A 13198-nucleotide genomic window follows, 5' to 3' on the forward strand; every position below is an offset into this window, starting at 1 on the left:
AAAAAATGCAACCCATCAGTCTGAATGTCAGCGGAATTCACATGCGCAGACAGTCACGCGAATGTGGCATGTCTGCCCTGCCATGTTGAGGTTTGCAGCCAGGAGCATTGCGCGGAGATCATGCAAGTGACAGTGAGACTCGACGTGTGCAATCACAATCTGACGTCAGTGTTGACAAGAGCTGATTTAGGCAGAAGGATAACTGTCGCTTGTTTCGTTGGAATGCCACTAGGGAAGTGAATCAGAGCATCAGTGTTAAATCATTCTGGAGGCTAAAAGTAAGATGTCGTGATTCCAAGAGCACTAGCATGTCCATTTTTAAAAAATCGCGGTTTCATCATGAGCGGTTTCCAGTTGGGTTTGGTGGGGAAGCACCAAATGAGGTTTGTGAACCTTTGTTAACACACAAGCTTTTCTGGTCTGACAGTGAGTTCGAACCCCAAGGAGCTGCATGCGTACCGAAAAAATTGGAACAGCTGTGTCTTCTGCTCAGGGTTTCGCCATCAACTTTCACTGTTTTTTTTTTACTCAAAGGGAAGTGAATCAGAGCATCAGTGTTAAATCATTCTGGAGGCTAAAAGTAAGATGTCGTGATTCCAAGAGCACTAGCATGTCCATTTTTAAAAAATCGCGGTTTCATCATGAGCGGTTTCCAGTTGGGTTTGGTGGGGAAGCACCAAATGAGGTTTGTGAACCTTTGTTAACACACAAGCTTTTCTGGTCTGACAGTGAGTTCGAACCCCAAGGAGCTGCATGCGTACCGAAAAAATTGGAACAGCTGTGTCTTCTGCTCAGGGTTTCGCCATCAACTTTCACTGTTTTTTTTTTACCTCAAAGTGAACACCTTCTGTTGAAATGTTACCAACCGAAAGCCTGAACTGCGCTCAGAGAGCCAAAAAATTTAAATCCCAGCTTCCATGCCATCCGAAATTAGCACGAGGGTTGAGAGAGTGTCGGGTTGCCCAAGCCTAGACAGGAGCATCCGAGATGCTTGGGTTGGGTTCGAACCCCGGACCTTTCACCTCATGAATTCGCGCCTTAACTGCTGAGTTATCCCGAGCTTGCAACGCATTATAGTAAACTTTTGATTTTGGGTTTTCATTTCGGAGAGAAAATCTCTACAAGCTATCAGGACGGGTGGTGGAGGCCCGTTTGAAGGAATTTGCGTGGAGTTCGAATAGGAACTGTCGAAATGGTGGTCTCTGGTAGTATTCCCTCGGTCATCCGGGCCAACCCAAGTTCAGACGCTGTCCGCTCTTTACACAACACCTCTCTTTTTGGTAAAAAAAACTCCAAATCGCCATACGAAACCAACTGAATTAGTGTGCCTAAAACCGGTCCACTCGATAGAAATTCTGTCGCATTCTGCAGATACGCAAAAACAAGATCGGAATACATCGGCTGCGGAGATTGCATTTTTTCTTCGGGGTCATTTCACGTGACCTTGTTCTTCCTGATTGGCCGTTGTTATGTCCAATTGGACACCAGCAGTATATAATCACAAAATAAAGAACATAAGTTTGATGGAAACTCGGGGACTGCGCCTACCTGATGAGCCCCAACAAGGGCGAAACCGGTCTTGGGCTGTCGAACAGTTTTCAGCAGCCTTGTGAGTAGTTTCATTTATAAAGATAGTTTGTTCATCGACGGAGCAGGTCCAAAACACTTCGCCGCAAGTTGAGGGCCGACAAAACTAAACACACTGAGCCAAAAACCTTCTGTTTATGAGGAGAACGGAGGCTGATTCACTTTGCAAACTCGTCGAATTCCTCACTTTGTTAGGATGCCGTGACCTAGACGTGTTGCGTACCAATAACCCAGTGCTCTTTCAAAATCGAATATGCGTGATTGTAGTTTCGCAACTACTCAACGAAAAAGTTTCCACAAAATGAATGACGCTCCTTGAGCCGAAAATATGTGCTATAGAAGTCATGAATTTTATGTAAGCGTTACTGGTCACGGGTAGATCTTAAGACCTCCAGCGATTGATGCATTTTAGTCGACGAAGCACAGAATTCAGTGCGGAAGAAGGAGCTTTTTCATCAACAGGAGAATGAGGAGAGTAAGTGAACAGGGGTCCCCAACGAAGATGGATTCGGCTTTTCTGCCTGTCTGTGCTTCAGAAAGAAGATGAGATGTCGACGGTAAGTTGTCTGAGAGATGGAAGTTAGACGCTATCAACTATGGCATGAAAACTGAAAAACAATCGATCGTATCTAGACTTTCCTTGTTGCTTTTTGTAGTTTCTTGAACTCCCCCCCCCAAATACAGCAAAATACACGATCGTATCTAGACTTTCCTTGTTGCTTTTTGTAGTTTCTTGAACTCCCCCCCCCAAATACAGACAAAATACAACAAAATCAGGTGGGCGGAAAATAGCACCGTTTTGGAAACTGACACGCATTTCCGGTGGTCTAGGAAGGCTGACGTGCCATTCGGAAGCTTTAACGTTCATTCAGTTAGGAGAATTACGTTGACGGATTTGTGAAGCTGCCGACGAAGGAATGCAAGTCATCAAGCACTGTCCTATCATTCGGAATACCTAAATGAACAATAAGATAAGATCTTTAGACGCTTGATCCGGTTCGAAAAATTTTGAGAATACTATTCAACAACACCCTTGCTTCTACGGACGTATGTGGTGCATCATAGTGGGGAGATTTCATCATAAAAAACGCATATTCGAAACTAGTGAAAAGGCGAGTTTTTCCACATACAGGTAAGAAAATTTCGAATTCAAATTGTTCTACATTGTGTCCACATCACTTCTACCGTATCGCAACTTTGCTGCTTAGTTTACATCCAGAGTTAAAGAAGAGGACTGCGCATGCATTTCGATTTTATTGGGGTTTATCACCAGTGCGTATTCTTGGAACTTGAACTCTAGACCTTGATTATGCGGAACAAGCGTGTCACCATCAATCCACCAGGTTGCACTGGGCGAACCCCAATTGCGATACCTGAATTTGAGGACAGGGGTCACGTGACTGGCATACTGACGTCTCGGAAGACGGGCCAGTGAATACCTGGTTTTATCCATCGATCGATTTGCCAGAATAGTCTCTCAAAGACAGAAGGAGGAGGGTTGGACAGGAACCGTGAACATCCAACGGCTGCTCACATCTCTGGGTTTAAGCAATAGCTTGTTGAAACAAAGTATATTTACTCTGAAAAAGAAACGTCTTGTAATTCTAAATCAGAAGCTCATTTACTCTATTCCCACATGAATAACTATCAAAAAGAGCCGAAAGAATTGCCAGTTCTGGGGCTAGGTCTCTGTTCAACGAATCAACAGATTCGTCAATTCCATATGACAGCTGGATACACCTTGTACTATTTGAGAATTGTTTCCTCTGTTCTCGAAACGGTTTGAAACATGAATTTCTCAAGGTCACTTCATAAGCCCGAAAGTCTAACGATTGGAGCAAATTCAATTTGTGGCTAAATCATTTGTACCCCTGTCAGTAGGTTTCGCCCCGAACGTTGTCGAAGCGTCTGCCAGCCATTGCCAAACCAGACAAATACACCTGCGTGAAAATGTCATACTTTGTTCGAAGGCTTGTTGATTCACTAGGCATTCCCTTCCCTTGTTTTCTCTCCCTTCTTAGCAATCATGAACGAACTTGGATTCAACCCGGAAGATCTCACAGACGCATTCGAAAACCGACGATTCAACAATGTGACCGCCACATATCTCTTGTTGGAAGACAAGGAGACCAGGCATAGACTGACGAATCGCCTGTGGAACAAATGTGACAAGCAGAACCGGACTGGTAGAACGTCTTCGGATCCAGACGGGTCTCCAGACGGACAGTCTGCATCGAGTGACGAGGAAGATATGGCCAAAGCCAATGTGGACGGCCATGAGCGATCAAGTTCGGCGGTTGTTCGGAGTGAACAAGAAGAGTGTAAGCCATTCTGCTTGAATCTTCGTAATGAACTAAGATGCTAGAGAGTTCCGATCGATTGGTTAGCTGGTGAGTGATTATCACTCACTCACACACTCGTTCTGAAAATCCATCCATATCTTTTGTGGTTTACTGGACCTACCGTAATTGAAATGAGAATTTACAACACGTGATGCGAAAAGTTATCTGGATTCTGAAAAATCAGTTTTCAGAGGAACCATTGAACTATCCCATAGTTTTCGTAAAGCAAACTACTCACAAGGTTGCTGAAAACTCTTCGACAGCCCACGACCGGGTTCACCATTCTAGGGGCTCATCAATTGGGCGCAGTCCCCAAGTTGCCGTCAACCTTACGTTCCACTTGAACCCAAATTGGACTGTTTTTCGAGAAATACACTAATTTGCAACTCAAGTTGGTTTTCACAAGACTCAACTTGGGTTCAAGTAGAACATAAGGTTGATGGAAACTCGGGGACTGCGCCTGCCTGATGTCTCCCAAGAAGGGCGAAACCGGTCGTGGGCTGTCCAAGAGTTTTCAGCAACCATGTGAGTAGTTTCCTTTATGAAAATATACTGCGTTATCCCGAATATCGTGCCAACTGAATCATGAATTGAATGTGTGCAGCACATTCACTTGTAGAATATCATAAACGAGAGATTCAGTTGAGTCTCTTGTGAAAACCGAATTGATATGCAAATAAGTATATGCCATAGTTTGTTTAGGGTACCATAAATTATAACACAGCCAATCAGGTGTTGCAATCAAACGAGATAACGTGAACAGCTTCCACGACTATCTCAATAGTTTAAACCCACACATCAAGTTTAGCATGGAAATAGAGTTCACCTCGGGCACATTACCCTTTCTGGATTGTATAACATAAGTTTGGTGAGAAATTAAGAACTACGATCTACTAGGGGCCAACAGACACAGGAACCGTCTTAAATTACTCATCAGCACACCCAAAGTCAGTGTACGCTAGTATTGTCTCATCACTGTTTCGTCGAGTCAGAGCGCTGTGCGTAGAAGAGATCGACCGAACGGCAGCTCAAATCGAGATTGCCAACAAACTCCAAGAAATAGTATACCCAGTGAGTTTGATTAGGTGTCAGTTAAGATATTGGCTTCAGTATCTAGACCCAGTGAGGAATGTATTGCCACAGCAGTCATTCCATATAAAGCAGGAACATTGGATGTTATTCCAAGACTGTTGAACTTAGTAAACATTCGAGTAGCTTTCCAGAAGGGAGAAACACTACACTCAGTTTTGGTGTAATTGAAAGATCCCTTGCCAGCTGAGAGGACTAGGGACTGCGTGTATAAAATTAACTGCAACGATTGCACTGAGGTTTATATAGGACAAACTGCCAGGGAATTGCACACCAGAATTGGTGAGCATAAAAGAAGGATTAACAAACCACCAAGGAATGCAAAAGAATACCAAACGCTGGTCAAAGTCTCAGCGATGGCGGCACATGCCTTAGACACGGGACATAGAATAGATCTGGAGAATGTGGAAGTTTTAAGATAGGGACTGCGATTCAGACCACAGCGGCTGATAGCCGAGGCGGTGGAAATTACTAAGCACCGCATCGCGAATAGAATCAAGGGTGTGAAACTGGCGTGTGTATGGAAAGCGGTCTTAGATAAGCCGAGTTGACAAGTGACTGTGTGGTTGTCAATCCACGTTGAATCATTAGAAAAAGCCGAGGGGTGGTGTGGGAATCCCAACCCAAAGGTCACACCATCCCTGTTACACAACTATCTTAGCACTAGCTCATCCACACAGATGAACAGAAGGTTCAGCCAGAAGAACTAGGCCCTAGACTGAACCCAAACACACGTAGGTTTCCCCACCGACCAACCAACCACTCTAACACACAAAAATCCCTCGGCCGACACCTAACAGAGATTTAGCTTGACTTAGCTGTTTGGTTCTCCTTCCGCCTTAAATCTCCACCAACCTCAGAACCTAGTCACTTGGCCTGACGAAGATTTTGTGTCAAAAGCGAAACGTTGTCCAGCAATAAATCTACCGATTGTCACTAAACGTTTTCGAAAACTATAACTCAGCCACTTTTATTAAGATCATTGGGTGCCGTACCAGTAGTCAGGTATTCTAAGTCTGTTTTTTCCAAACAATTTCTACTAACCGTAGCGTTTTCTGTTCCTACACATTTCTCATACCACTTCATTTTTGGACAGACTGGCTGCTGGCACCGGCCAAGTTCGCGGTGACATATCGTAGCCGATAACCGACCCGATGTACTACTCATGAGTAATGCACCATCCATGAGTTGTTAGGAGCGAACCTGAACACGTCACCATGTGGTGTAATGCAGTGTAATGCCTCAGAATGGAGAGCGTTAATTGCACGAAATAAAAGGATACACCAGAGTCTTATTGGCCGCTTTGACAGCCCCACACTGAGCACAATTTGCATGTAGTCAACAAGTAAATATGCCTTGGATCCGGTTTTAACTGCAGGCCGCTCTAACTGGACCTTACGGTGGAACTGTATGAAACTGATTGGATCTTGACAGTCAGTGCACTCATAGCTGATGGGCCAGCTCTTGGTAGCACGATTGTGTTACAGCTCATCCTCGAAATTTTCCCGTGCACTGTTAACCAAAGAAAAACATGTTGAACTCATTATTTCTTCAAGACTAAGGTTTTTTCAATAACCACGACCATTTCAATGGTCTGCTATCAAACGAAAATCCGGCGAGCTCACGTGGAATGTGTCCCCGTCGAGGAGGCGTCGGTTTGTTCCACCTTCGTCTTCTGTGACAGGGGCAGTCTTTCGCTGCACGCCAATTTATTTTCAGAAAGTTTCTAGCCTAACTCATGGTGGACAATTCCTGCGATGTGAAATGCTTCGCGAATACTCGCACTTTTGACAGCCTCGCCTCCTGTTCCTACCATTCTGGCTTTCGCATTAGAAACAAGACTCTTCTTGGTAAGCAAAACAAAGATTGTGTAGTTGGATGCGATCAAGGAATGGGAAGCCCTTTTCGACAAACCAAAAAATTCATAATCACTAATACTTGGTAGCAGTGATCCCGAGGCTTCAGTGACCATTTGAACACCTTACTAGTTCTTCCGGTGAAGGCCGTCTCGCGACGGTATACCAACACGCGTACCTTCGCACCCAATGACACTGTTTTGACAGCAGTGAGCGAAAACCGTACCCCTCGTCGAGATTCATGCACTGACTTCATCTTTCACACTCACACACTGCCGACACCACCTCCGAGATTCCGCAGTGCAGAAAAAGTGTCCAACAACTGGTGTATTAGCTCACGGTTTACCGGCAAAAGTACATATCTTCGAATAGACCAGCTTCCTCGAAACTTGTTGTACCATCTTCTCTTTCTCTTAAAAATATCAAACAGGTTTGAAATGAACCTCTTTCAAGAGGCCCAACAATTGGTTGTTCACGTGAGTTTCGATTCGATCACCACATCCAAGTAATGCAAGGGAGAAGCTATAATCGGTGCAGTTTGAATTTAGCGCCGTATAGAAGTTATTTAAGAAAGTACACGCGAAAGTTGAAGAGATGGTGTTAGCGAAGCTCTGTTGAACTTACGAAAGCTTTTTACGGAGGTTGAAACAGTTTTTAGCTTTCGTCTCCGTGACGACTGCCTGTGCGGACCTCTTGTTCGCAGTTCTACGATATCGATTTCAGGACGATGCATAAGGTACTCCTGACAAGGATTGATTACATCTAGAGGCAGACAATCTTCGGGACTGACGGCGTTTCCCTGCCTGATCGATTCTAAGCCTAGAGTTTCTGGATTATCACGTGCTCCGCAAGAACCGCTCGTTCGGTTGTCCCCATTCACACAGAACATCAATCACACGTTTTACTTATGGTAGTCGTTATGCTTCTTACAAGTTAACAACGACGGTTATGTGCATGTCGCCCCGGAGTATGTGAGGTTTTTTTTAACAACGCGTGACTTGTGTTGATGTTTAGCTTTGTATTAAAAGGTTTTGCTTTATTCGTCATCCTTTTACGGGTGTCTGCTCGTTAAGATGGTTGTGCAGTCCAGGGTTTCTCTAACAGCTGAAGTGAGCAACACGGCTGTCGTCACACACTGGATCGAAGGCAGACATTCCTCAGCTTGCGTTATGTGCTACAAGCTTCATAAAGGAGTTCATTTTACCTAATTTCGGGTAAATAACTGAAACCTTTGCGATAAACACGCAGTCCAGATGGGCCAGTCTAGCCACACCAAGTGGTTTAAACGCAAATGCTCATGAAGAAACAACCAAAAACCCGCAAATGACCCAACCGAGGTTCTCCATTTCAAGGTCACAGCTTGATTGATGCTCGTCCGTGAAACCAACAACACTATATATAACGTAATCCTGGGCACAGTCCCAAGGTTAGTCAGGAGGTCTCAAGGTTACCGCTGAGTTACCAGCAGTACAAAGATGGCAATCTTATTGCTTGGTCCAATTAGAACCGTCTACCGAGCAACGTTCATGCAGTTGATCATGCAGTACCTGAATGCGCTTGGGCGTTGCTCTATGAAAACTCTTCGAAGTACTTTTACCGTTGCTTGACGGCTACCGAGCGCGATACGGAAAGGAATCGAATTCACACAACGTCAACGGATTGACGAAATTATCAATCGGTCATCCTATCAATGCATTAATCTATCAATTGGTCATCCAGTACAGGCAATCGGTACTGCTCAGTGGGTCGATTCAGGCGTATAGGTCACCAACCACAGAGGACGTCATCAATCCTGTTTCCGGGTTTCGGGATGCACCATTGATTAGCATTAACAGACCGTGAAACTCTACGAGAACGGCATATCCGTCCGAAACATATCCAGCAAGATGGAATCCATTTTCTACAGTGATTCGCGTCTACTCTGCGCGCAATTCGCGTGCACCACAAACCGATACATAGGATGGCCTACTTTTCACCTCTCACAGTACGCCGACTAAGGTTAAAATTCATAATTCTGTCATGAGTATTCTGAATTTGGCGCCGAAAAATAACAGCATACATATAATATATATATATATATATATATATTGCATTAGTCATTGGTCATTTGGTCTGTTAAAACTCAGTGAGTGACTGACCCACGGAGGTGATCTTGGAAACTGGTGATACCAGTGACCTTGAACGTCATTAGTATTGGGCTAAGGAACGGGATATTGGAACGGACGATGATCTCAACTGTCCTACCAAGCGTAGTTAACGTTTTTCCTCTGATGACCAGTGTTTAACTGCGTGAGAATTGTGAACAAATTCGGTGGGGTGGGCTATCCTAGATCAGTCCGTTGTGAATCGCTAGGCGGCGTGTCATTCTGTTCAAGAACGCACTTTCATCGTTTTCTTGTACAACGACCTTTCAAATATCAGTGATGGAGTGTTTTTATCGATCTGGCGAAAGTGTCAGCAAACATCAGGGGTGTGAAAGTTACTCCTTCTTCGTTTCAGAAGAGCTTGATAAACAATCGGTAGTTTTTATTTGGGCAATGTTTCGCTTTTGACACAAAAGCTTCATCAGGCCACCAAATTGGCCAGGTTATAAGGCAGACCGGAAACCAATCATTAAGTCAGTCGTCTTCAGATTATCACACTGGATCAGTGTTGAGTGTCAATTAACGGCTCTTGTCTGTTAGTGAAGTTGTCAAAATCTTAGCGAATATACACTCATCTGCAAACTAATTTGGTTCTTTCGAGAGACTCACCTGGAACCCAGCTGAATCTCTCGTTTATGCTGTTCTCAGGCAACTGAATGTGCTGCACCAGGCCGCCTCGTGTTTCAGTCGCTACGATATTTGAAATATCGCGATACATGTATATTTGTAATGTACTACTCATAAGGTTGCTGATGGGTTGTCGATGGATTTTCAGCAACCTTATGAGTAGTGCATTACAAATATACTTGTCAAAATCTTGCTTTGGTGGATCGGGGGTGTGTGGTGGGGGGGGGGGGGGTCAAATTACTTCCGATCGGGCTTGCTTCGCTAATCTTCCACTTCAGGGTGCTTCAGCTGATGATTCACCTCGGTTGCCACTGATAGATTTTCCTTGGTTTTTGTGGGGTATTGAGCGCTCCTCCCTCTGTCGCAAGAGCGTGGTTGGATAAAACCCTGAGTTTTCAGTTCGGTGAGTCAGGCCCGAGCTCCATAAAGGCGGCCACTGGCTTTTGTCCACAGATCTCTGTCGGAAAAGAACTTTTTCAAGGTGAACTGAATATCATTGGTTCTGCGTACGGGTTTTGCATGCCTCCACGTCGTAATCTCCTTGTGTCTTTTCAACCATAGATACACTCCATCCTTTGGCTCGCAGTGCGTGGGCAACCGGAAGTCTACGAAATCAAGATCCAGTCAAGAAGGTGAAGAGCTTCATGCGACAACCGTGAGTCCAATAATTTGAGATCATGATTTGCGTTCACAACGTAGATCACTAAAGGGGTCCGATATTTGCAGTGACGGATAGCAACCACTAATCGATAAGGCAAATATGGGGCAAGTGAGTGACAGACAACGAGGGTTTTCCGCAGCTCATTCTGTGGAGTACCACCGTGCGAGCTGCAAGTCAGTGGTTCTGGCACTTACGTTCTCACGGACTTCTCGTTTCAAGAATCAGTACACGGATTCCGTTTGCTCTCATGAGTCGATGGTTGGATCCAAGTCGGTTGGACTAGACTTCTGGTTAGTAGGAACTTTGTGGAAAAGGTTTCACCCAATGAAGTAACTGAGTTGATCTCCGTTTTGTAGGCATGCAATACGAAACCCCATGTTTGTTGAGGGGATAAAACATTTGTCACTTTAGAGGGAATTTACGTACCGTTTGCTGACACTGGATGGAGAAGCCGGTTGGTACTTCACAAACCGTCTGGTTCTTGTTGTGAAACTTATTCAGGAGTATTTTTTTGAAGATACCCATTGGTACGCCTGACAGCAGTCCTGTGAGCGCTCGTTCACTCGATGCTTACGTATAAATAGTCAGAGTAACAGTAGGAATTTTGTCAGTGTCGGTCTCCCATTGGTTAATCTCAAAAACGTCCGCATGCCTAGACGACTAGCGTGCATTGTTCGATCAGTGGTTCAGTGGCATCCTAGCTTGCGTGGCGGTACCAAGCATGGGCACTGCTGATGGGCTATCGCGGAAACGGAGCTTTAGTTTGATACCTCGCAACTCCGGCGTGAACAGACGAGAATAACTGCTCCAGAGTAGAAGGAGTGTTCAAACTAGAACGATGTAACCAGAGATTTCGAAACTGCCTGGCTCTTGAGAAGTCCTGTATTTCAGGATTCATGGTCCATCAGATTTTTGTAGTGTAGCAATTCTCTTGTGTGCGGAGAGATACGAACGATCTCACCTGTGAGTTCGTCTCTCTTTGAGTGATGACATGTCACACAATTCTGGTTCGCATAGTCCCTTCAGACAATCGGTGATGTCACGTGAAAAAGCTGATTGACCAATCCCTCACAGGATTTCAACTGTTCGTTTATACACAATCGCACGGTAAGGTATCGGACTCAACCCCTCACGGGTAATAGTTGAAACAATCAGGTCACACGTTCTGGGTACAAAACAATTCCATCAAGTTATGACTGTCCAACAATCCGACGGTGAACACCCACTGTAGTGATTATCGTGAGAAACCCTAAATTAGTGGCGAATAAGTCTGGAATGGACGCTCTTAGCAGTTAACCCATCTGGTTTTCCACAAACCAGCGCAGCGGGTGTTACCCTTCCGTTTTTTGATCAAATGTCTAGGCAGGCATAGTCATAAACTGAGAAGTGAGGAACATCGTCATCGTATGCGAAAAATAAGCATGAAACACGTGTATTCAGAAATCCTGATCTCTCTGTGTGGCTGAAAGACCTTAATAAACGAAAAGTCGATAAAAGCCTAAATTCGGAATCCAGCGGTTCTCTTTAGAGCTAAGATAATATAAGTCTGTCCTTATTACCATCAGCATTCAGCTCATCGATTTTTTCTGTTAATACATGCGTTTGACGGATCGCAGTAGCTACCAGTTATGCTTCGAGAGGAAGCTTTAATTGAGCTACTCTTAGGAAATCAGTAGCATGAATGTAGGTGAAAAATTTCCCAACCTCGCCGGTGCTCATGTAGCATGAATGTAGGTGAAAAATTTCCCAACCTCGCCGGTGCTCATCGCGCAGCTTATTTCAGCTTGCAAGAAAAAGTGGAACGCAAGTAATTTGTGATTTCATCCCATTCGTTTTCCTACAGGAAGAGAATTTTCGAACCCGCTCTGAATCTACCCAAGTTGATAGCGAATTCTGACCAGAATGGAGTCCCAGATCCAAAGACGGAAACGTTGACAATCGACTCGTTGATTGAACGTGTGCCAAACTCACGCGGGACCGATTGCAATTTAACTAAAAACTTGGATGAAGACAAACAACCCCCTACGCCAGTGAAGTCAAACGGACTCCGGAGAATTTTCACCAGCTCTCTGGAACCGGACGACTGTACGCGCAACGAGTCCGCAGCGGTAATTCAGAAGAAACAAGCGTAAGGGCATGGAATGTGTATGTATTTGTGCCTTCTGATTGGACATTGATGCCGAACGGAACACCGGTTAGACTAAAACCTATATTCGAAATTTCTCTATACCGCTATGTCACCCCTCTGCAAACGTTTTATATGAGGTACTTCCACTGAAGAATGTGTACAATACCAGAAGCTGCGCGTTGTGTATGCCGAACCGTCGTTTGCCGAAGAGAGTGTTGTTTTCCATGCCCAATTCAGAGTAGCGTAAACAGAGATGTGGCCAACCCTTGACTTGGCAGAGGAGTATGAAGGAGATCACGAAACGCTTGGGTGCTGTCGGTGCTACCCGCCTTCCAGGATGGGGACAGCGTGATCCTCACTGTGCCTGTTTGGAGACATTACAGGATTTGGCTGCCAAGTGATGTCAGTAGCGTTCTTATTGTCAGTTTCTATCCAGATCGCCTGAGTGAGTGTCTGGAGGTATAGGTACCTCGGAATGATTGTGGCAAGCTAGCACCAAGTCCCTTCCCCGTCCACCTTTACTCTTTTCTTTACAATAAGGCTTTCAAATAAATCATGGTTGTACGGCAGTGAAGCATCGGTGTTGAACACCGATGTCATGCTGTCGATGATGACGATGAGGAGCTGTTTTGCCTGTCGATGGTCAAACCAGTGGATGCTCGCGCGTAGTTGGGGGAACTGGATCGGGAACATTCGGATTCCCGATGCTGATGTGCACCTGATGGAATTAGTTAGGCGAACAATCACACACAGAGAGATGCCAT

At 44.9% G+C, this 13198-nt stretch overlaps 1 protein-coding gene across 1 annotated transcript in view; it reads left to right on the forward strand.

Annotated features, from left to right (window-relative positions):
* The window catches only part of T265_11345 (hypothetical protein), a gene marked incomplete at both ends in the record, with an annotated part of 78891 nt that overhangs the window by 53244 nt on the left and 12449 nt on the right, over positions 1-13198 (forward strand). Inside the window, 3 exons of the mRNA XM_009177976.1 lie at positions 3609-3908; positions 10207-10300; positions 12150-12434. Coding sequence (XP_009176240.1) covers positions 3609-3908; positions 10207-10300; positions 12150-12434 — 679 coding nt within the window. The remainder of the gene's footprint in view (positions 1-3608; positions 3909-10206; positions 10301-12149; positions 12435-13198) is intronic.

Source organism: Opisthorchis viverrini (genome assembly GCF_000715545.1).
Source record: "Opisthorchis viverrini unplaced genomic scaffold opera_v5_483, whole genome shotgun sequence".
NCBI lineage: Eukaryota > Metazoa > Platyhelminthes > Trematoda > Opisthorchiida > Opisthorchiidae > Opisthorchis > Opisthorchis viverrini.